Here is a 25,184-nt window from a genome sequence, read left to right as displayed (position 1 = left end):
CACACACACACACACAGTCATTGGATGAGGACACAGGAATAATGACTTTAAGTCAAGTTGGATCATACTATAATGAACCAATTGTTCTGAACTCGTTTCATCTGTATCAAAGTCATTCAAACATGTTGCTGCACCGAGGTCTTACAAACATGCATCGCAAGCTTGGACCTAACACAGCAACACATAGGGGGAGGGCGAACCCATGGCTCCCGGGAAAAGTTCCCACGAGTGTGGCTGAGATTCCATGAAGGAAAATTCCAGAAATGGGGAACACATAGGAGAGTTTATCATGTGTATAATTACTTTGTAACAACCATTATAGTATGTAACAATGTAACAACCACACGTATTATTACCCTAGCTCTAAACTTCATTAACGACCCCAATTATCCCCACCTTATTATGGCCTCTGAGGGGAACGTTTTTGAGCCAAGGCTTTCACGAAGCGGCTGGCCAGGTCTGACGTTCAACTGATGGCGGCAGCAGCAATTTGGAATTTGTTCGTCATGCGGTCGATCACTCACATATTATTGGGGAAACACACACAACGTGGGCTCTTTATCGTGCGGCAACCGGTGCTGGTCGATGGGTATTCGAACCCAGGCTAGACAACTCGGCGAAGAGTCGACCTCCACGTCACATACCTACACGTCACATACCTTCACGTCACATACCTACACGTCACATACCTACACGTCACCTACCTGCACGTCACCTACCTGCACGTCACCTACCTGCACGTCACATACCTGCACGTCACATACCTACACGTCACATACCTGCACGTCGCATACCTACGGGTCACATACCTACACGTCGCATACCTACGGGTCACATACCTACATGTCATACATACACGTCACATACCTACACGTCACATACCTACATGTCACATACCTACACGTCACATACCTGCACGTCACATACCCTGCCAATCAAAAACTCATATCATCAGCGCCATCGGCACATGGAATGCCAAATTATTTTATTGAACACAATATGGTGAACATGACAAAATAATACCGTATGACGTCACACTCTTGTACAGTTTTACAAGTGTTGTCGGATGAGCAGGATTTCCGTACCCGTTTGGCTATCTCTCTCCTGAACACGCAGCCCATGATCGGAATCCTTACTATAGATTGTCAAATATATTAATGGAGTTCATAAGGATGACACGAGTCACATACAACAGAAAATAAACACGTCGCGCATGCTTTGGCGACAAATCGTATGTACTGTACGCAGAGACCAATCAGCGCTCACAATAAACAACCAAGAACGAGCAACCAATCAGCGCCAGCGGTAAACGACCAATCACGATGCAGGTTTGCGCGATGGCGGAAGATATGACAAAGTTGGTGTAAAACTTAAAAATAAAAAAGTTTCTGCAGAGTTAGTGCATTTGAAAAGGGTTGATTGGCGCCAAACGGACAATGTGTGGCGAAGAGGGTTTGTTAATTTTATTGAACTAAAACACGGTAAACGAATGAGCGAAACGGGTGACTCGTTTTTAGTATTTCACTTTTCAGTTCGGTTTGGGTGACTCGTGACTTGCACTTTGATTTCATAAAACCTGGAAGTTTTCACTTTTAACGTTGAAAAGGAAGGACGATACGACGTGGAGTCATGGCCGCATCAAGCTCCGTGTCTAAGGTGTGTGTGTGTGTGTGTGTGTGTGTGTGTGTGTGTGTGTGTGTGTGTGTGTGTGTGTGTGTGTGTGTGTGTGTGTGTGTGTGTGTGTGTGTGTGTGTGTGTGTGTGTGTGTGTGTGTGTGTGTGTGTGTGTGTATATATATATATATATATATATGTATGTTTACGGCATCGTGTGTGTCGAGGCTCATGGAAGAGCAGACTCACATGGCGCATTTTATAATTTGAAGGCCTTTCATCTATCACCTTGACAAAAGCATTTGTTAAGACTTATTAAGTCTCAGCTCTAAACTGCTTGGGTTAGATTGTAATGGATGATATTCACCACATGGAGTGGGAAGTATACATCTGATCTTTGCAGTCACGTGATGTGATACACGTGCGTTCATCGCCATCGATTCCCAAACAATCGACCTGCTGTGACGTGACTCTTTTTGCTATTTTATTGTCGTGCGGTGTATGGAATCCTAGATGACCTGTGGTCTGAAATTATGAAATTATCATCCTTGGGCTGTATGTATGGGATTCATAAAAAAAACAATCCATCTTTGCTGAATTCAGATATATATGTATATGTATGAAGGTATTAGGGTGGTGGTGGTCGTTTTTTTTTCTTTTTCTTCTTCTCTTCTTCTTCTTCTCTTCTTCTTCTTCTTCTTTTTTTCTTCTTCTTCTTCTTCTTTTCTTCTTCTTCTTCCGCTTCTTCTTCTTCTTCTTCGTGTGTGTGTGTGTGTGAGTGAGTGGATGAGGGGCTGTTGATTCTGGGAGTGGAGGCATGTTGTCGTCTGTTCTCACTGTCCCGGTCAGTGATGCACACTTGTGACCAGGTGTGTTTTGTAATTATATATACTAGGGCATGCCCGTACTATATATATGCCCGTACTATATATCTATCTAAAATTATATCCCCCCCCTCTATTTACATGAAATGTTTTGGTCCATTCGCAACGCCAAAGCGAACGGCGAACGGCTTGCGAGTACAGTGACAATCCCCCCCCTCTATTTACATGAAATGGTTTCGTCCATTCGCAACGACCACAGAACCCCCCCCTCTATTTACATGGAATGGTTTGGTCCATTCGTAACGCCAAAGCGAACGGCGAACGGCTAAATCGCCATAGCTCGGTAAGTACTTGTCCGATTAATTTCAAACCTTGAAAAGGCACATCCTCGGGTCCCCAGCAATATACCTGGCAAGTTTCAAGTATATCGGACCGGTAGTTGTCGAGAAATCGTTGTCGCATACATACACACACACATACACACAGAGATTAGTGGAATTATAGATAGATGTATGTATGTATGTATGTATATATATGTATGTATGTATGTATGTATATATATATATATATATATGTATGTATGTATGTATGTATATATATGTATATATATATATATATATATATATATATATATATATATATATATATATATATATATAGCTCTTAGCTCTTTCACGAGCCTCGATTCAGTATACAAAAAAAAAAAATATATATATATACTGTATATAATATTTTAACAGCAAAACAAGGTTCCTATTTTTCTGCTGTTTTACCATTCACCAGAAGGACCCGCTTCCTATGGGAGCGACCAGGATGGTTATCTTATTCTAATTCAAACGAAATAATTCAAAACACCTCACTGGATTGGAACACTTGGGGGCAGCAATACTGTACTGTGAAGGGTGAGCACTTGTCATACCCTTTCCCACCTAAAGGTGGCGCTACACGAAACACATTTACCTCGAGAAATTGCATCCCTCCAACCCTCCCCACTCCCTCCCCCCAAGACCACCAGCAAAGATATAAACACCCCTATACACTAATTGGGGTCATGCTGATCCTATGTATAAAGTCTGAATGCAATCAGCCCAGAACTGCAGGAGGAGTAGCATTACAGACAAACGCATAAACATACACAAACACACACCGTTGGAGAATTACAGTGAGTATTCCGGATACCTTTAACATTTGTATTTTGGGGTTTTAAAGTCCCTTGTCACCTGGATGTTCTTGAATGAAGACCCTTTTGCTAAAGCAGAATTGTGATTCGCTGATCTATTTTAATATCCTTATTCTCAATTGGATCAGTCATTACAGATTGGCATTCATCCTTTAATATTATTTAGCATTTCTTCCTCTTCATCCTCCTCTGCATCCTCCCCTTCTTCTTCCTCTTCTGTAAGTATCACATGGCTGCAGGTAGCATAATTTTCTGGGGACGTGGCTCTACAGCTGATGCAGTGCCTCTGTAGGTTATCTTAGGAATTAGTAATTTGTTCGGTGCGTCGGCGATAGCTCGGCTACTCTTCACAAAGTACACCATGGGACCTTTAATTTCCACGAAGGAATGTTTGCAAACTGGACGCCAGTTTAACGTCAGTCCGAGGGACGTTACATTACACCTTGATACCTCGTCCTTCCTGTGACACAGCAGGATGACAGTTTATAGCTGGGTAAGAATTCACACCCAAGCTACATAGCTTAGAGGTGAGAGTGCATACTTCTAGGCTATTCTGCGAGCCCACTTTGTCTTTTTCATTCGGTAAATCCTTTTTACCCACGATTGTTTTAATTTGGCTGGAAAGGTAATTCTTTCCGCTTGTTGGATTCCGTCCTTTTGTGACATCATCATTATTTGTGCCCCCTCTGGCAGTCGTAGATCAGTAATAGCCATAGCTTGGCGATGTGTTTTTGCGCTTACTCCGATATAATATCGGTGGTTGTCATGATACAAGGCCACCACCCGCTGGCCTCGTGTAAGATCGCAGTTTTGGTCGGATCCCATTCAAACAATAATTAATCAAACCCACGGATTGGTGCCTAAGAGGCAAGCTGACCTGTCCAGTCTTTCCTTGTGCGGATCGTGGAATGAAGGTGTCCTTGGCACGAATGCTGTAAATTGTATTTATTTTTGAAATTGAAATCGCTTACCTTAAATAATCTTGTTGTTCTATACACAACAGGGATGCTTTGCCTTCAAACCTTCCATGAAGACGAAGAAGAAGAGGAAAGAGAACTGTAAGTAAATAATGTTTTGTATTCTATATATCCATTCATTGCTGGCCTACTCTGACCTTAAAAACGTCGTTTTTTAAAATTGATTTATCTGTTTAGCACATCTCGGGCCATTGGTTGTTCTGGAATGTGTAGTTAAACCTCAAATAATCTGTGTAATAAATGTTATGTTTGAATAACATCTGTTAAAAGGCAAACCACCTGGTGGGTGTAAACATTGTTGGAGTCAAAACTAGTGCAAGGTGTAGGGATAAAGGAGGGAAGGTTCCATAACGATAGTTATGAGGTTGCTTCGTGTTCCTGTTTGTGTTTCCGGGGACAGGGCAGTGCTTCGCAGAGGCGTGCGATCACAGTGCATCTGAGAGCCGCACGCGCTTTGACACATACACGTCTATCTGGCAGGATGTGAAGAGCACAGCGGAGGTGCGTGTATTGATCTTCATTGAGGAAGAACAGGGTAGATAAGTGCATGAACTGCAAACAAACCTCATTGGTAGTTGCATGCATGTGCCTGCATTGTAAGAATATCAACCAGCAAAACATCTGGTGATAGCATCTTGAGGGCGGTCTTCCAAGCCCATAATAGTAGAGTATTCATCGCTAATGTAGAAGAGAAGAGAAGTTATATTTGTGTGCATCATTATTTATTGGAAGCTGTTGTTATGGTTGGGCGAATAATTCTGAAAAAGGACCAAACATCCTGCGAGCCTTCCATATGCGATGTCATCACCGCATTCTTGGGGTGAGATGATATGCTCGAGTCTCAAACAGGACCGTTTCTGAGATTACTAGGCACTAGGCCCGATCACATTCGATATTGCAAGAAGATGCCACTCTCTGTTTGAACATGTCCGCTGCTTAAGTAAACATGTACCACCCAATATATCCCTGGAATTCACCATGAACCTCTACCATGGTCACTGACCCGATCAAACCTGGCACCATCCTCGAGGACGCCCAAGACTCTCTTTGTTACGTCAGTGCACCAATGAGATTGGCCTGAGCCCACGTAAATGCTGGCAGAAGGCGGAACACTAAAAGTTGTGGGGGTTGCTACGCCCATTGGTTGTGAGGCAGATCAGTAGTAGTAGTAGTAGTAGTTATCGTTGGGGCTCTATATGTCCCTTTGGGGGCATCACGTGTTGGTGACTGGTTGTGAATGTTTCCTTGGCTCAGAATTTTACCGCGAGACAAGCCGATATACTCCATTGGAGGGGGTTGCCAAAGTCAGCCATGTCAAGGTGAAGGACTTTTAGCAAGGTACCAGCATGTATCTGCCTGCTCTTTTCAAAGATACCATGGGATCTTTAACATCAATAAGCTAATGGTAGCAGATGGATGACTCACTCATTTTTCTACTCATCTGATGATCAAACTCAGGCTAGACAAGCTCAAGGCCATTTCACCTCCTCCCAAATTTTCTGTCAGATCATTTGTTGGTATGTATATATATTGTTACGGATCTCGGGGGTCGGCGCTCCCCTTATCAAGGGGGGGGGGGGGTTAATCCCCTTGTCTTTTTAGCTGGCCGTCCCGAGTCCTGGGAAGTTATAACGTTCCTTCCGGTCGGTGGTAAGTAGGGTTGTTGGTCGAGTCTTAGTCCAATTACCTAAGTACTACCACCGGCCGTAAAGCAAGGAGATAACTCCCACCCGAGCCGCAGCGATAGTGGATACGCCGAGCGAAGCGAGCCGCGACTCGGGCTGTTAACAAAGACTAAACCCGATTCTGAGCGGTTCCTAATCGTGCCACAGGTACTCAATTGAGAGAAAGGACGGATGCGATCGGATTAGGGAAAACCAAGAAAGAACAAGGTAATTTATTTACAAACCAAAAAGAAGAGGAAAGGAAAGAATGTACAAGAAAGGAAGAAGAAGACACAGGGCAGTCTTAAAAACAGTCTTAACTTATGATCCCAGACAACATACACACTCGCGCAGGGATTGTAGCTGGTAGGGTGGAAGGTCCAGGTAGATGGTCCAGGCGATGGGGTCCAGGCTCCGGTCCACTTCAGTCCAGCGCGCGAAACCCGGCAGGCAGCTATACGTATCGTTCGAACGCGACCGGACCTTACATTTGGCAGGGGGGGGGGGGGGGGGAGGGGTCGTGTCCTTTGTACGTAATAAACGTATGGTCGTGCCAAACGCTCTCTCTCTCCCAAGTCCTCTTTACAAACGGCAGCGAGCGAGTCCTTTTTCGCCAATGTGCACTCCGTCTTAGGCTTTCGAAGCAACCAGCGCTCTCTCATCAAGTCCACCAAAAGAAGAAGTCCGTAAAAGGGCTTTGCGTTCGCCTTTTATCATCCGAGCCAATATCACTCCGCGCTCTCCAAAACCACGCCCACCAGCGATCTCACCTCAGCCCTGGTTGGTTGGTGAGGGCTTACCGGCCACGCCTTTGATGGCTGGTTGACAGGCCACACCTTGTTCTTGGCGTTCCGCCCCCTTCTTCCTCGGGCCTGACCGCATGGTTAATGGCGTCGTTTGAGCGAGCTTCAGCAGCAAGGCAGCGAACGCTGCTAACAAAGGCGCATAATGGCGTTGCTTGGAGAGGGAGGTCGCAAAATGGATGAAAGGGCCTACTCCTTATTTGATTGATGCAACGCAGATTCAATTATTGGAAACACGGCCTTATTTAAAACACATAATAATGAAATAACTGAGTTCCTATGGTGGCCTACGTGTTGCAACCTCTAATGTCATAGTTACAAGTGATTATTTATTTACAAAAGTGTGGGTTCTAAAACCGCAACTATATATATATATATATATATATATATATATATATATATATATATATATATAAGCAAAGATTTGCGGTTGGGAGTATATCCAAATGACTCCATGGTAAGATCTCCAACCTTTAATTGAACAAACAATGACTCAACGTTTCGATTAACAACATATGAAGCCACACGCCTCCGTTAATCTTCCTCAAGAGTGATAAAATCATCTCAACATCCCCTTATATGCACAGTGGGCAGGGTATATGCAAAGTGGGGTGGGCAATGCTGGACAGCCAATGAAACCGTATCACACCGCTCTCGTGAACGGAGACGTTACCGACCAAATTCAAAAATCAACCGCATATCATAGCCGCATATCAACCGCATAAAATTCACCATGAACCTCTACCATGGTCACTGACCCGATCAAACCTGGCACCATCCTCGAGGACGCCCAAGACTCTCTTTGTTACGTCAGTGCGCCAATGAGATTGGCCTGAGCCCACGTAAATGCTGGCAGAAGGCGGAACACTAAAAGTTGTGGGGGTTGCTACGCCCATTGGTTGTGAGGCAGATCAGTAGTAGTAGTAGTAGTAGTAGTTATCGTTGGGGCTCTATATATCCCTTTGGGGGCATCACGTGTTGGTGACTGGTTGTGAATGTTTCCTTGGCTCAGAATTTTACCGCGAGACAAGCCGATATACTCCATTGGAGGGGGTTGCCAAAGGAAAGCAGAAAAGTGTTGTTGCCTTAAGGAAGGCCACACACCTTTATGGGACAGGGTTGATATTTTGGGCTCCACACCCAACAGAAACAGAAGACGTGTTTTGGAGGCTTGGCACACAGAAGAAACTGTTACCTCGATCACACAAGAGGTCGTTGACTTACCGGTAGCTTTTGACCCACTCTTGTGTAAACGAAGCAGGCATTCCGTACTTTGAACAACGAGTCCACATAATATATCACACAAGGTTTTTATTCGGACAAATTGCCCCCTCCCACCTCCAATCCCTCCAAACCACCCCTCTCCCACACCCCCCCCCCTCCACTTCCAACCCCCTCTGGTTCCCCCCCCCCCATTTTATCCCCCCTAAAACCAACCTCCTTCCCGCATTCACCTTTACCGCATAGGGCCACATGTGATGATCTTGATAATGTGACAATTTTATTTTGTCTTAAAAAATTTTGGCTTTAATATATTTACAGTTTTAATTTAATTTACAATTTAATTGTTTGCAAGTTTAACTTTTGATTAAATGTAATGATTGTTCCGGATTTTCTCAACACGCGTTATAATCCAGCATTACTTACAGGATTATTTTGAGCTGTTAATATGCGGTTGATTTTTGAATTTGGTCGGTAACGTCTCCGTTCACGAGAGCGGTGTGATACGGTTTCATTGGCTGTCCAGCATTGCCCACCCCACTTTGCATATACCCCGCCCACTGTGCATGTAAGGGGATGTTGAGATGATTTTATCACTCTTGAGGAAGATTAACGGAGGCGTGTGGCTTCACATGTTGTTAATCGAAACGTTGTCATTGTTTGTTCAATTAAAGGTTGGAGATCTTACCATGGAGTCATATATATATATATATATATATATATATATATATAACTGTAAGAAATAGTAGAAACTCCAAAGTACGAGCAGGGCATCTCATTTGTATTGAATAAATAATCGTTAGATTAAATAAGACGCGGACGTAGCTTCAGGACGTCGATCTTTAATTGTCGACAAGCTTTCGACCAACAAAGGTCTTCTTCTGAGTCAGCCCCAAGTGAATCAATCCCATCTTCATGGATGACAACGCCAGGCCTCACCGTGCGAGACGCGTCCGAGCCTTGCTGGAGCAAGGTGCTGTGACAACCATCCCCTGGCCTGCGTACAGTCCTGACCTGAACCCCCTCGAGCACGTTTGGGACATGTTGGGACGACAAATTGCGAAGATGGTCCCTCCAATAGCCAATCTGGATGAATTGGAACGTGCATTACATCGGGAATGGAACAACCTGCCACAGCAACGCATACGACGGCTTACAGGGTCTATGAGACGTAGGGTTGAGTCAGTGATCCGATCACGTGGGTCCTACACACGTTATTGACGCAAAGATCGCTAGAGGTCTTCTCAGAACAATGACTGTACGTTAGAAAACATAAACGTCATCCACACTGTCCGTGATGGACCTATAGCTCCATACTTAAATTGAGGTGAAAATATGCCTAAAATTCCCAAAAAATTTCACCTTAAATTATTCAGAATAAAATATTGAAAACGGCATGATTGTTATGTTTTTATGTGACCATAATATCACTTCTCCAGAAAATATAGCAATATCATGGGTATATTACACTGTTTTGACGACAACAAACTTGTAATGTGCGAGGTTGTAAAGAAACGGGGGGGGGGGGGTGCTTAACTTAATTCTTTGTGTATATATATATATATATATATATATATATATATATATACACAGTGGAACCTTGACTTACGAGTGCACCAACTTACGAGTTTTCCGAGATACGAGCCGTCGCTCGGGCGGTTTATTGCTTTGAGATGCGAGCCGAGATCTGAGTTACGAGCTTATGCTACCCGCCACCAGGTGGGTTCCGGTCACGTGGTTATCTTGCCGTGCAAGTATCTCTGCCGTATATCGCTGCTGCTTTGTTTTCGCATTTTGGTTATTTTGGAAAATTTCTTAGTTTTAACCATGGGTCCTAAGAAATTGAGTGCCAAGGGAAGAGAGGATGATGTGCTTGGATATAAAACACGCAATCGTCGAAAAACATGAGCGAGGTGTGCGTGTTGTCGACTTGGTGAGGCGGATGTGAAGGCAGCTGAAGATTTTATTATAACTGAGAAGAAGAAGAGGATGATGTGCTTGGATATAAAACACGCAATCGTCGAAAAACATGAGCGAGGTGTGCGTGTTGTCGACTTGGTGAGGCGGATGTGAAGGCAGCTGAAGATTTTATTATAACTGAGAAGAAGAAGAGGATGATGTGCTTGGATATAAAACACGCAATCGTCGAAAAACATGAGCGAGGTGTGCGTGTTGTCGACTTGGTGAGGCAGATGTGAAGGCAGCTGAAGATTTTATTATAACTTTTGCCGAACTGATAGAAGCCGAACGATACATCCCCCAGCAAATCTTCAACTGTGACGAGACAGGGCTCTTCTGGAAAAAGATGCCGAGGAGGACGTATATAACGGCAGAGGAGAAGAGCATGCCAGGCCACAACTTGTTCAGAGTGCCAGCGATAGCTCGCCTTCTCTTTGTGGAAAACACGGTACTGAGAAGAAGAAGAGGATGATGTGCTTGGATATAAAACACGCAATCGTCGAAAAACATGAGCGAGGTGTGCGTGTTGTCGACTGGTGAGGCGGATGTGAAGGCAGCTGAAGATTTTATTATAACTTTTGCCGAACTGATAGAAGCCGAACGATACACCCCCCAGCAAATCTTCAACTGTGACGAGACAGGGCTCTTCTGGAAAAAGATGCCGAGGAGGACGTATATAACGGCAGAGGAGAAGAGCATGCCAGGCCACAACTTGTTCAGAGTGCCGGCGATAGCTCGCCTTCTCTTTGTGGAAAACACGGTGAGATCCTTAACATCCAACAACTAATGGGACGCAAACGGGGCGCCCAGTTTAGCGGTACACACATTGATGAATCACCCTGCCTGTGATTCACCCATGACAGGTTATAGCTGGGTCGGGATTCAAACCCAGGCTGGACAGTTTAGAGTCAAGTGTGCGTACCTCCAGTCCAGGCCATCCTGCCAACTTGTATGCTGCATACAGGTGAAATATAAAGCGCGAGATATTTTTATATATACTGTATATTAAAAAAAAATTGGTGTGGTTTTTGGCGGGCTGGAACGGATTAATAGCATTTCAATGCATTTTAATGGGGAAATTTAATTTGAGAAACGAGCAAATTGAGTTATGAGCTCGGTCACAGAACGAATTAAACTCGTAAGTCAAGGTTCCACTGTATATATATATTGTTGCGGATATGGGATTTGGCCTCCATATCCGCTTGTAAATATTCCCCTATTTCCCCAATACCCCCCAACTATCCCCAATCCCCCATTCCCTAGTCCCATTGCCTGTAAACAACACTCTATAGAACCGACCTTCCCCTTTTTCCCCCATTAAATGTCGTGCCCAGGTCCACCGCATCTCACGTAGACAACTTTCGGACATCTTGCTAGTTATTCTTAGTCTATGTCAGTTAAGGACTCGTTTCCATTAATTCTGACTTCGTTGCACCAGAATGTGATTGTATGGCACCAGTAGTGAGTTTAGGACCTCCCAATACCTCCCCCCCAACCTCATCTCCGCATCCTCCCATCATCTCATGGAACAACAACAACTACAACCAAAGCGGGGGCGGCGCGGCCGCGGTGCGGGGAGTGGGCGTCCTCACTCCGGCTCGGTTAGCCGCCATGGCCCATGTGCTCCAGGTTACGGGGTTACCACGAAGGGGCTGGCTGTCAGCTCCTCGTCAAGGGCGGAGCCCGGTAACCCCCCCCGCACCCAATGAGAAGCAACGGGCCGATTCCATCTGGGGCGGAGCTAACGAGCCGAGGGCGTGTCACTCCCCGCCGGATATACGCAGCGACTTACCGGACGTGAAGAGAGATGCGCCCCGAGCTTGAAGTGGAAAGGACCAGTCGCCACCTCCGAGCGCTGTGACACCTCCCTGCATCTACTGGACCGTACTGTATCCTGTCCCTGAGCCAAGAGTGCACCTTGAGCCATCGACTACCTGCCTTTCCTTGCCATCAATCCCCGTGTGAGTCAGTCTTGTCCCGTTTATCTGTCGTCTGTCGGGGCTACTATAAGACCGTAATTAAGTGCCTATCTTTCTATGCTGTCTCTCTCATCCCTGTAATCTAAACGTTCCGAACTAATATAACCTCCTCCGGAGGCCTTGAGAACTGTACCCCTGGTGTCGTGTCATTTAACCTAGCCGTTGTGTCCTTTCCTTCATTGATCTAGCGTAGCGCGACTCGGCCAACGTTCGAGTATAATCGGGTAACTTGTGCGAACACGGCGGCCATTCCGCTCGGCCCATCATAACATCTAAGTCGTGTCCGTAACAATATATATATACTGAAACGCAAAAGAAACTTACCACCTTTGAAACCTTTAAATATCAACAATAACACTGCGTGTAGTAAATGTGTGAACTTATTTGTGGACAATAGTGTCCTCACTGTCAGACAAAACGGTCACGGATGGTCACTTGAACCTTCAATGGTCACTTCATAGCACAGCTGTTGAACAGCCGTTTTGACTGTCAGTGATTAGCCAAGGGGTACGGGATGATTTTAATGAGCTGCACGTGATGTCTTGATATTGGCTTTAAAAAGGCCAGTGCAAAATGGGCATTTTGACCGAAAAATTTGACCATTTTGACCAACTTCAAAAAGACCGAAAACACAAAAGAAACTTACCACCTTTGAAACCTTTAAATATCAACAATAACACTGCATATAGTAAATGTGTGAACTTATTTGTGGACAATAGTGTCCTCACTGTCAGACAAAACGGTCACGGATGGTCACTTGAACCTTCAATGGTCACTTCATAACACAGCTGTTGAACAGCTGTTTTGACTGTCAGTGATTAGCCAAGGGGTACGGGATGATTTTAATGAGCTGCACGTGATGTCTTGATATTGGCTTTAAAAAGGCCAGTGCAAAATGGGCATTTCAATCAACATGCCACGATTGTCAAGGGATCAACGGCAGCGTGCCCTGGGCATGCTGCAAGGCGGACTGAGCTACAGTGAGGTGGCTCGTCGCCTTGGCTGTTCACACCAGACGATATCGGCCCTGGTGGACAGAGACACCCTCCACAACTCTGCAGATGACAGACCTCGATCAGGGAGGCCAAGAGTCACCACTGCAAGGCAGGACAGGCAGATGGTCCGAAGTCACCTGCGGGATCGATTCCGTCCAGCATCCCGCACTGCGGAAGAAACTCCGGGGCGTGCAAACCCACGGATCTCCAATGATACTGCACGAAGACGACTGCATGACTATGGTCTGACTGCCAGAAGACCATACAGAGGCCACGTGATGACGGTTGCCCATCGCCGCAACCGTCAGAGATGGTGCCAGCAGCATCAGCGGTGGACCTTGGCGCAGTGGAACAAGGTCGCTTTCAGCGATGAGTCAAGGTTCTGTGTGGACAGTCCTGATGGGCGTGAGCGTGTCTGGAGAAGAACTGGCGAGCGATATGCCGATTGTTGCGTGCGTCAAGCCAACAGGTGGGGTGGCCCAAGTGTGATGGTGTGGGCCGCCATATCAGGCCGGTACAGGACGCCACTGGTGGTTGTGGATGGGAATCTTAACGCCCAGCGGTATGTGGATAACATCCTGCGACCTCATCTGCTGCCATTCCTGCTAGACCACCCAGAACTGAGAACCTTTCAGCATGACAACACTCGTCCCCATGCTGCTCGCTTTACCACTGCATTTCTCCAAGGCGAGAACATCAACACCATGCAGTGGCCTGCCCTCTCCCCTGACCTGAATCCCATAGAGCACCTGTGGGATGAGCTTGGGAGATGCGTAGTTGGCAGGGCCAGGACACGGGCAGAGCTGCTTCAGACATTGAGGACTGAGTGGGACAGAATCCAGCAGCGATGCATCCAAAGACTGGTAGGCAGTATACGCCGACGATGCACTGCCTGTATCCAAAACAATGGTGGCCATACACGCTATTGAAAGGGGACTGACATTGCACCCTGTGCTGTTCTGTACTGTAGAACAAACTGATGAGATGGTGTATCTTGGTCAAAAACTTGACATGTCATCAATAAAATGCCAATGTTTCAATTAGCAATTGTTGGTTTGTTTTATTTTGAACTGTTACAATTTTATTACATTTCAAACAAGTGGTAAGTTTCTTTTGCGTTTTCGGTCTTTTTGAAGTTGGTCAAAATGGTCAAAATTTTTCGGTCAAAATGCCCATTTTGCACTGGCCTTTTTAAAGCCAATATCAAGACATCACGTGCAACTCATTAAAATCATCCCGTACCCCATGGCTAATCACTGACAGTCAAAACGGCTGTTCAACAGCTGTGCTATGAAGTGACCATTGAAGGTTCAAGTGACCATCCGTGACCGTTTTGTCTGACAGTGAGGACACTATTGTCCACAAATAAGTTCACACATTTACTACACGCAGTGTTATTGTTGATATTTAAAGGTTTCAAAGGTGGTAAGTTTCTTTTGCGTTTCAGTATATATATATATATATATATATATATATATATATATATATATATATTGTTGCGGATATGAGGACTGTATATTTTTTGATTGTGTATTATTATTATTATTGTTTATTCTGCGCCCCCCTGCCTCCGGAGCTGTGTAAAGGTGAAAGGGCATCCCATAATTAGTCCACAAGCATACACGTCAGCCAAATAATAGAATACCTCTGTTTGATAGTTATCTCTTATTATGTGTTTTTAGAGTAAGGCTGTGTCTCCCATTAATTGAAATACTCCATTGCACCAGTGAAAAAGATAGATTCCCTTCATTCCCACTCCCAACACTTCCATTCCCCCCTTTCCGTCAATTGCAATTCGCATTGCCAACTGCATGTTGGGCGGTTTTCCCTTCATCCGCCATTGACCACGAGGCAGGGTTGGGGGAAGGAAGGCGGGTCCCCACCTCGTCAGAGAGGGGAGGAGTGAGCCGGCCCCACTCGACCAACCATGAACAAGGGGTTTGGCTTGAGAGGGCGGGGAGAGAACGTTTGGGGGAGGTTCGAAAAGGTTGAGGGGCGGGGCCTATATAACCCACGGCGGGGGTGTTCCCAGGAGAGATGCACTTTGAGTTGGGACAAGGAGGGACGAAAAAGAGCTGGGTCATCAGAGCAAGAGCGCGGAGGGAGGAGAGAACCCGTCACGCCAGACCCCCCCACCAGCGCATCGGCTCCACCAAGCAGCTCCGACCCGTGATCCCGCGCACACGACAGGCCCGGTGGCATCAGCGGCCGTCGAGGTCCAGCCCGACGTCCCGTGCGGGATCAAGCTCCAGCCAGCTCCGTGCCGCCCCCCCCCCCCCCCCTCCAGCCACACACCTCCTTCCAGCAACCCACTCTGCAATTCCCCGCATGAGTCGGTGTCTTTGTTTGTTCTGTCCTGGGAATAAGTTAAGTCTGTATAACTATAAGCTAGAATTTGCACTGTGTCACCTGCGTCTTATGTGTTGTAAATAAACCTTGATTGCTCCTTGTTGCTTGTGTAAATAATAAATCCAATTACTCTTCTGTCCGTCTATTCGTTTTATTCCTTTTCCTCTTTGCATTCGTCGTTTTAGTCTTTTCCCCTCATTGAGCAGCTGCGGTGCGATCCGGCCAAAGTTCTGGGTGAATCGGGTGAGTCAGGGATCCTGTAACGGTCGCGGCAATACCACCGCTCGGTAAATAACATCTTAATCCGCGATCAGTAACAATTGGTGTCTGGGAGTGGGATTCGAGGCCCGAACCAAATTTTTAAAACGAATAGAGAAAAAAAAAAATTTGGTCAAAATCACGAGCTGCCGAAATTTGTTTTTTTTTAAAGAAAAACCCGAATTTTGAAATCGCGCCATGGCTGGTCAAGGCGACGGGATGCCGGTGGGAGAGCTAGAGGAGGGGTTAGGAGTAACCCAGGATCAAATGGAGGGGAGCAATGAGGAGGCGGTTGAGGGAGTATCAGACGCACAAGATGGCGTCCTCGCGCACGTGGGTGTAGCGGCACCAAATTGCGCTGCGCCCGTGGTCGCGGCAGCCGAGCCAGAGATGCCAGAGTACATGCGAGTCTTTATGATTCAAATGATGGCAAAAATGGATGCTCAGGGGGAGCGATTGGAGGACCAAATGGGGGTAATGGGAAACCAAATGGGGGTAATGGGGAACCGGATGGATGCTCAGAGTGAGCAATTGGGAGTAATGAGGGACGAAGCGAGGGGTACCGGTGAGGGATTAAAACATGGGTTAACGGGGGTGGAAAATAGAATGGCTGCCCAGGAGAATCAGTTAGAGGGGGTGAAAAATGGGTTAATGGGGTTAGAAAATAGAATGGAGGACAAATTGCGGGAGATAGGGGAGCAATCCGCCCGAGAAATTAAACAAATGGGAGAGCAGATAGAGGAGGTAAAAATCGGGGTAGAAACCAAACTGGATGCTCAGAGGGATGAATTGGGACAGATGAGGGCGGCATCTACAAAAGAAAGGGAGGAGATGAAGGAGGAGATACGACGAGGTGTGGGTGAGGAGGTTTCGGGGCTACGCGAGGAGGTAAAGCGAGGTGAGAAGCGTATGGAGAAAGAGGTGAGAAATAATACGGCGAAGTTACAAGGGGGAATAGAAGATCTGACGGAGGAGGTGGAACAGCTGACGGAGGGACAAAAAGAACTAACGGAGCAGGTTCAAAGGAACACTGCGGTACTAGGAGGGTTAAAGGCGACACAAAAAGAAATTAAAAACGAATTAATAGCGACGCAGAGGCAATGTCAGATGGTACGGGAGGAACTGACAATGAGGGTGGACGAGGTGACAGAGATAATGGAGACAAAGGACCGGCAGGTGAGGAAGCACATAGAGACGGTCACGGTAGCCTTAGAGGACGAACTTGAGGAGACGCACCGAGAAATAAAAGAGGTTAAACAAAAATTAGAGGAAGTGGAAGAAGAGGTGAGTGAAATTAAGAAGAGACGGACAGAAACTAAGAGAGAAATCCAGGAGGAGGTAATGGAATTGGTACAAGGTCGGTGCTCAACTCATAATGTGATGCTCACTAACCAAATAAAGAGTTTGCAGGTGGCAAAGGAGGTGCGGAGACGAGGTACGGAGGTGAGTGGCAATGTATATGATGTGAGGAAAGCTTCAGTCGGCTTGGGGATTGGTTTGGATCCGGGTGTTCGTGAGAGGCCGTTGGTGAAGTGTGCGACAGGTCTGGTGTGCGAAAAAAGAGGTGTGCGAGAATGTCCGACCATGGGGTGTGTGAGGAAAAAGTGCACGCCGAGGAGTGAGTGTGCCGTCAGGAGCGAGTTGGTCGAAGCGCGTGTGCGAGGGAGCACAGGGAAGCGCGGTGTGGTGAGTGTTACGGAGGAAGTAACGAGAGAGTGTACACCTGTGGTGAGTGTTACAGAGGAAGTAACGAGAGAGTGTACACCTGTGGTGAGTGTTACAGAGGATGTAACGAGAAAGTGTACGCCTGTGGTGAGTGTTACAGAGGGTGTAACGGGAGAGTGTGCGCAAGAGTGTGCGCGAGAAAGGTGTGTAACGGACAGGTGCATGAGGAAAGAGTGTGCTGTCGAGAGTAAGGGTGAGTGCGCGACCGAGAGTGGAGGTGAGAGTAGTGAGAGTGACACGGAGCGTGAGTTGCTTGTGGCAGGTGAGCGAGGATGTACACCTGGAATGGAAGGATGCACACCTGGAATGGTAGAGCGTGAGTGGGAATGCACGCTGGAATCGGTAGTGAGGCACGTGGTTGGGTGTGCGAGTGAGAGCACACCTGTGATTGTCACAGAGGAGGTGACCGAGGAGGGGGCGCGAAGAGGTGTGTTGGTGAGGTGTGCGAGCGACGAATGTGTGCCAAGGTGTTCGGTGGTCAGGTGTGTGACCAAGTCGGTGAGCGGAATGAGTGTACCGAGGTGTGTAAGAAAAGGTACGACGAGGAGCATGGAAACGGCTGCATGTATGAGCAAGAAAGGGGTAGCGTATGCGTATAAGCATGCAGGTGAGGCATCGACGGTAACCGGGTTAAAGGTTAGAACGACTTATAGCCGAATCGGGCCCTCGGTGCGCGTCGGGCAGCTTCGCGTGCCGCGAGGACCAGCGGGGATCCGAACCACGGCGGTTTCGAAAGAACCGCCGTACGCGATCCACTCTGTGCCTCGCTTGGAACGGCCGCGTCCGGGCTCCACTAGGCGGAGCGGGCAGCCCGATAGGAAGGGTCGTCATGGCGACCACTTTCTATTGAGACGTGCCGGCAGGTCGAGATCGGGACATTGGATGGCTCCACGCCGAGGTGGTGCGTGGGATCTCGGCCCGGGTAAGCCCCCGTCCCTGCCACGAATGCGGGACGTATCCAGCCGCTAGCACAAAAGAACCCGCGTTCATTGCTCGGCTGTACGAAGCCGGGCTGTAGATGTGAATTGGCGCACCGAGAGGACCTAATAAGTAGACGGGTGATGGTGATAGTGATAGTGATTTGATACGAAATTTAGAAAAGTGAGTAGAATTGGCAGTAAATGGAAAATTTTTGATTTGTTGGATTTGGACGAACAAAATTTATAGTGAGAGACCCCCGATGTGGTGGGATGGCAAATCCACCATCCCTCAGAGTGGGGGCAAATGCGCAATAGTTTATGGGGTGGCTATGACAACCGAGCCAGGGAGGGCTTGGTTATATTGATATGGATCTAGCGAAGATGACATTAGGTAACGTTAAGGTTTAGATAGTGACTGATACCTGTAGTGGGGACGCAGGTAGTTTAGTGTGGTTGATAATGACGTGGGAGCGCAATAGTTTAAAGGGACGACTGGGAAGCGCAAGTTTCAGAAGGGAGTAGTTAGAAGAGATGATGCCGTGTGTGAGAACTGAACAGGTGTGTGGAGCAGTGTATGAGTGAGTAATGGTGAGGTGTGTTGTGTTGACCAAATGGTCCAGGAAGAGGAGGAGGGTGCAGGGGGCACCAGGTGTGATTGCACAGGTGTGCAACAACAGGTGAATGGAGAATGGTTGTGTGAAATAAATGGTTGTATGGAATAAATGGTATGGAGTATTGGAATGGATGGTCGTGGAGTGAGTATGGTGGAAATTGTGGAGTGGAGTGGATGGTGCGAAGGTGTGAATGGGGGAAGAGTGGACCCCCATCACGGATACCCGGGGCGGGTAGAGTAAGTGTTAGGTAGAGGGTATAGGTAAATTGTGGTTGGATATTGGCATCTGTGGTGCGGGTGAAAGAATGGTCTGTGGATGGGTGCATTAGTGTTGTGGAAATGGCTGGGCGTGTAGCCTGTTAGTGTGTGTAGTTGGTTGGGCACTCCACCACTGTGAGGATGTCGGCCAGGTGAGGCCGCAGGTGGGCTCTGGGAGCCGGTAGTAGTTGTTGTGAATGGGGCCCGAGGATCCGGAGGACGGACCCGGGTAGCCCAGTGCCAGAGGGCACCGAGTGGGGTGACAGAGCCAGGAGGGGCTGTCCCCAGTTAGTTAGGTTAGGGTGAGGAGCTAGGTAAGCTCGGGTGGCAACTACAGTGGTGGAGGTGTGCAGGTGGGTAGACCTGCTGGGAGAGCTACACGTCGCAGCCCAGAAATTGTGCGAGGCACCGGGAGATGAATCGGGGGAGTGAGACCCCAAATTGAGAAGCACCACAGTTTGGTCAATGGGAATTGGTTTTTAGAACCCATAGTGTAAGTTGGCCAATGGATTGGCAGGGAAAGACCCCGGGTAGTGTAAAGTGTGTTAATGTCATTTAGAAAGTAGTTAGGATGAAGTCTCCTCGCACCATCTGCATCCACTCACCTGAGGTGACAGGTACTCCGCACCATGCCATGTTTAATTATTTTTACTGTGCAAATGTTTGGATTGTGAGACGCATCATGACGTGGGTGTGAAATTGTGCGTAATTCCATCTCTCCCTCCTTATGAGGATTGATGACGAATTGGGTGATGGCAAATTTTGAAGTAGAGGGATTGTGGAGACGAATTTGGTATAGGGGAAATATGGGGAAGACGTGACAGTAGTGACGAATTTGTAAATGTGTAGATTTTTGTACATATGGGGTAAGGGCAAGGGTAGGGTAGGTGACAGGGGGGTGACGTACGGTAGGGACGAGCTTTCTCACTTCGCCCTCCGTACGCATTTCGCCTTGCATTGCCTTATTGATGTGTACCCTTGTGACCTTACCCCTCGCTCAATTGTCTTTCCCCTTTTGTCTCCCACATGACCTGTGCGCCATTGGGTGCCGAGGGGAGCGTGCGTGGGTCGGCCATTGTGCGCCCGAAATTCCCAGAACCAGCTGTCTGCATCGATGCACCACATTATGGACCACATGCCTGTGGCCGAGCACCACTTATGGACCCCATGGGTTGGGGCATGGCCCCTCTGCTGGAACCGGCCATGAGGGCCCGAAATCTTGCTGGCGGACCTTGGCCACAGGGCACCGATGCCCCACAGGTGAACCACACGTAGTCGGCCCCTGTGGGCCATAAATAAAATAAAAACGGACACGTTAGGTGCATTCTTTTATTGCAAATAGGCCGCCAGCAAGGGGAAGATGACAACACCAGGAAAATAATAATAACCAGCAGAGGGAGCCGAAGAGCAAGAGATCACCTGCAGGGTTAGGGGTTGTTGGTTTATTTTTATTGATGAACAATGGTGACTGCACCGATTGGTGCTTGAGGGTGCTTGTATTGGTGCGTTTTTGGGTGCTTTCATGGTGCGTCGATGCAGAGCAGACTGTCTCCCCCCCAGAAAGAACAATCACAGGTCCTGGGTTAGTTTTGTAAATAAAAATAGCGTCATTGTAAATAATGCTTCCCACCGTCAGTGTATAGTTTGAAGACCATTCCGCAATTCGGTTAACTGTGGGCGTAAGTCTGTTAGGCAGGGTGCAATGGAGCAGCGGGACACATTTATTTATGTTTTAAAACTGTCGCACTCAGGGTCAGGTTAAAAGTAGAGGGAACTACACCTACGTGTCACACTAAAAATAAAAGTTGTAGGCCCGGGACGTGCCTAAGAGGAGGAGGGTGCAGTGTTGCGGATATGAGGACTGTATGTTTTTTGATTGTGTATTATTATTATTATTGTTTATTCTGCGCCCCCCTGCCTCCGGAGCTGTGTAAAGGTGAAAGGGCATCCCATAATTAGTCCACAAGCATACACGTCAGCCAAATAATAGAATACCTCTGTTTGATAGTTATCTCTTATTATGTGTTTTTAGAGTAAGGCTGTGTCTCCCATTAATTGAAATACTCCATTGCACCAGTGAAAAAGATAGATTCCCTTCATTCCCACTCCCAACACTTCCATTCCCCCCTTTCCGTCAATTGCAATTCGCATTGCCAACTGCATGTTGGGCGGTTTTCCCTTCATCCGCCATTGACCACGAGGCAGGGTTGGGGGAAGGAAGGCGGGTCCCCACCTCGTCAGAGAGGGGAGGAGTGAGCCGGCCCCACTCGACCAACCATGAACAAGGGGTTTGGCTTGAGAGGGCGGGGAGAGAACGTTTGGGGGAGGTTCGAAAAGGTTGAGGGGCGGGGCCTATATAACCCACGGCGGGGGTGTTCCCAGGAGAGATGCACTTTGAGTTGGGACAAGGAGGGACGAAAAAGAGCTGGGTCATCAGAGCAAGAGCGCGGAGGGAGGAGAGAACCCGTCACGCCAGACCCCCCCACCAGCGCATCGGCTCCACCAAGCAGCTCCGACCCGTGATCCCGCGCACACGACAGGCCCGGTGGCATCAGCGGCCGTCGAGGTCCAGCCCGACGTCCCGTGCGGGATCAAGCTCCAGCCAGCTCCGTGCCGCCCCCCCCACCCCCCCTCCAGCCACACACCTCCTTCCAGCAACCCACTCTGCAATTCCCCGCGTGAGTCAGTGTCTTTGTTTGTTCTGTCCTGGGAATAAGTTAAGTCTGTATAACTATAAGCTAGAATTTGCACTGTGTCACCTGCGTCTTATGTGTTGTAAATAAACCTTGATTGCTCCTTGTTGCTTGTGTAAATAATAAATCCAATTACTCTTCTGTCCGTCTATTCGTTTTATTCCTTTTCCTCTTTGCATTCGTCGTTTTAGTCTTTTCCCCTCATTGAGCAGCTGCGGTGCGATCCGGCCAAAGTTCTGGGTGAATCGGGTGAGTCAGGGATCCTGTAACGGTCGCGGCAATACCACCGCTCGGTAAATAACATCTTAATCCGCGATCAGTAACAATATATATATATATATATATATATATATATATATATATATATATATATATATATATATATATATATATATATATACATACATACATACATACATACATACATACATACATACATACATACATACATACATACATACATACATACATACATACATACATACATACATACACTTACATACTTGTCAATGACATCCCGATGTTAGTGAGTGGAAATGAACCAGGGGCAGCATGACCTGTCTGCGGAACAAGCACATTTTCCTTTTCCTGACCTCACTACTCACTATATACTTGTAGACCTCACTCATTTCTGACCTCACCACTCATTATCAGTGGGGTGTCATTGACAAGCATATGACCATGAACCGTCACCTTCAATGGTTGGGAATGTGATGCACTGCCTTGATGATGGCCCAACAAGATCAAAACTGGTCAGTATCTTCATCTTTTCAGCCACTGGTGATTATCACAATTTTTACTGCGAGCCCACAGTCATGGTGACATGCATTACTGGTTTGCAATGAGAAAGACGACATGGTGTTGATGAGTCATGTCATGACGTTTATATATTGTCCTACCATCATATATATCTATATATATATCTATATATATATCAAAAAAATATATATATACATTTATTTATATATATTTTTATTTATTTATATATATTTATATATATTAAAAAAAATACATATATATATATATATTTGTGCATGTAAGAGTTGCATTGCTTCATTGTCTGTCATTATTGAGAGTTGACATTTTCGTGGACCACCTCTTCCTAACCAAAGACATGTGATATGTCCTGTAGGCTGAGCAAGCCAGGCTGGGTGCACGTACCTTCCAGCAGCTTGCAGCATTCTTGGCTGAAGCCTGTAAAGCAATGACGGCTGTAAAAACCGAAATTCCAGCTGCCGTATTTGTTACCGGTACGTGCCTGTTTTCTGAAAAAATGCACAGCTTTGATTCACGTTTTTATTTTTATTTTTAATCATGACTGGTTGTTTGTGCATCATGTGACCCTCTTTACTAGGTGTCAATGTTGCCGACCATGATTGCATTTACCAGCATCTTGTGGAGGAGTTGAAGAGCAGCCTCTCTCCATACGTGGTTTGCCTGCACCCCAAACAATGCTCGGGTAACTATTACATTATGTTGTGTTGTTAGTTGTGCTGCATTTTATTGTACATTTTCAATCCCTTTTTAAATACTGACGTGAGGGTATTGTTTTATGAATAGTCGAATCTTTTTTTGGCATTTTTTGATGCGACTTAAAAATTAAAAATATACAGAAATCTAAGCTCATGGATGAGCTAAACATTAGGTTCACAGTCTCTTACCAGAGCTAAGTTGCTGGTGTGCCGTCGAAAATCCACACGCTCCCCACCTAAAGCAAAGTTGAAAGATGGCAAAAAGTTCCACCAGGAATGAAGCTTTGAGTGATTGCTATTGAGTAATTTTCATCTCTTTATACCTGACATAGCGTTAAAACAGGTCCTGCAAAAGCTTGTGGGAGATCTGCTTGGCCAAAATGTGGGCGAGGATGATGAAGAAGATGAGAAGGAAGAAGTTTACCGTGGTGATGTGGTAAGACGTCCGACACGCGAGAGGCGTCCCATATGTTCTCTGGCCACTCTTTGTACCTGGCACGCCAACCTACCCAAGCAGGTGCGTTTACGTTTACCCATGCACTCAAACTTAAATCCTTTATACCGTACTATCTTTTGTTGTGTTAATTACCGAAGTCACGTGAAGCAAAAAGCGGGGTTAAGCAATTGGTTCATGTCTGTCCGTCTCGTCTGTCTGTCTGTCTGTCTGTCTGTCTTATCAGTTCATGATCATAAATTTATAATAGAGGAATAACTTCTTAAAATCAAATGTTATATTTTGAACACGAAGCAGAACATGAATGGGAAGACCAGTCTTTCGATTTACCACATAGTTTGTCCTGATCGCACATGCACAGAGAGGAGTGAGATAATATTTTTAATGTCTGCTTGTCTGCTAGTCAAACAACATTGAAAATAATGCCAAACAGGAAGCTTACTGTTTTAAAGGAAATCGTAAAGGACACAAACAACAGGCACGAAGAACCAATGTAATGTGTTCGACAGGGTGGTGTAATCGGCACTGTGAAAAATGACATTAAAACCGGAAATAATTTATTTATTCGCCTTTTACAAGGTTTGGTTTATTCAAATTGAATAATATATTTGAAGACTGTGGAACACAAATCGTCTGTCGTAATACTTGGAAGAATGTCCAGTTTTGCAGGACTTCAATTTAAATAAAGGTTCGATGGGGTGGTCTATAAGGCTGCTGTTCAGGAATGTTTCTGGACTACTTCAATAGCACTAAGCTTCCGATTTTTTTTGGATTTTTTTTTTTTACGATCGTTAAAATCACTTTTATTAAAACCGCAGTAACACTGCATGTGGTATCGTATTATTTCGTGTTATCGTGATATTTAAGAGCCCAACTCTCGGTATTTAAACAATGAGACTTTTTATCACGAGAGTATGCTGAGAGAACACTCGAATGTTGTCTTTTCATTGACTTGATTTACAAGGCTTCTTTCGTTTCCTTTTATACCTTTTACATTTTTGGGCATCCAATTGATCTAAGGTGTGAAAGCATACGATGAGATTCGACATCTACATTTACATAGATGATCGACATAGATGATCTACATTTCGCTGTCTGACAAAATGGACCAACTTCTATCACTCATCCCAACTCTCTCTTCCTCATATGTGGTGACTTCAACTGTTATCATGCCAGCTGGCGGGGTGTGGGCTCCTCTCTCACCAGCCATGGCATCTCAGCAAAGGA

The 25,184-nt window shown here is 46.3% G+C and overlaps 2 protein-coding genes across 2 annotated transcripts in view; one reads left to right on the top strand and one right to left on the bottom strand.

Moving 5' to 3' along the window:
- RARS2 (arginyl-tRNA synthetase 2, mitochondrial) overlaps positions 1 to 1,226 on the bottom strand; it is a 79,881-nt gene extending 78,655 nt beyond the window's left edge. Inside the window, exon 1 of the mRNA XM_078773567.1 lies at positions 1,086 to 1,226. Coding sequence (XP_078629693.1) covers positions 1,086 to 1,121 — 36 coding nt within the window. The 5' untranslated portion in view covers positions 1,122 to 1,226. The remainder of the gene's footprint in view (positions 1 to 1,085) is intronic.
- Positions 1,227 to 1,284: 58 nt separating this feature from the next.
- Positions 1,285 to 25,184, top strand: part of ORC3 (origin recognition complex subunit 3) — a 49,659-nt gene continuing 25,759 nt past the window's right edge. The window contains exons 1-6 of the mRNA XM_078774053.1: positions 1,285 to 1,656; positions 4,621 to 4,675; positions 4,995 to 5,095; positions 23,164 to 23,281; positions 23,386 to 23,490; positions 23,836 to 24,020. Coding sequence (XP_078630179.1) covers positions 1,630 to 1,656; positions 4,621 to 4,675; positions 4,995 to 5,095; positions 23,164 to 23,281; positions 23,386 to 23,490; positions 23,836 to 24,020 — 591 coding nt within the window. The 5' untranslated portion in view covers positions 1,285 to 1,629. The remainder of the gene's footprint in view (positions 1,657 to 4,620; positions 4,676 to 4,994; positions 5,096 to 23,163; positions 23,282 to 23,385; positions 23,491 to 23,835; positions 24,021 to 25,184) is intronic.

This window comes from Myxine glutinosa, chromosome 3, assembly GCF_964187855.1.
Source record: "Myxine glutinosa chromosome 3, kmMyxGlut1.1, whole genome shotgun sequence".
Lineage (NCBI taxonomy): Eukaryota > Metazoa > Chordata > Myxini > Myxiniformes > Myxinidae > Myxine > Myxine glutinosa.
Note: the sequence above shows the minus strand (reverse complement) of the source record. Positions and strands in the feature narration are given on the sequence as shown.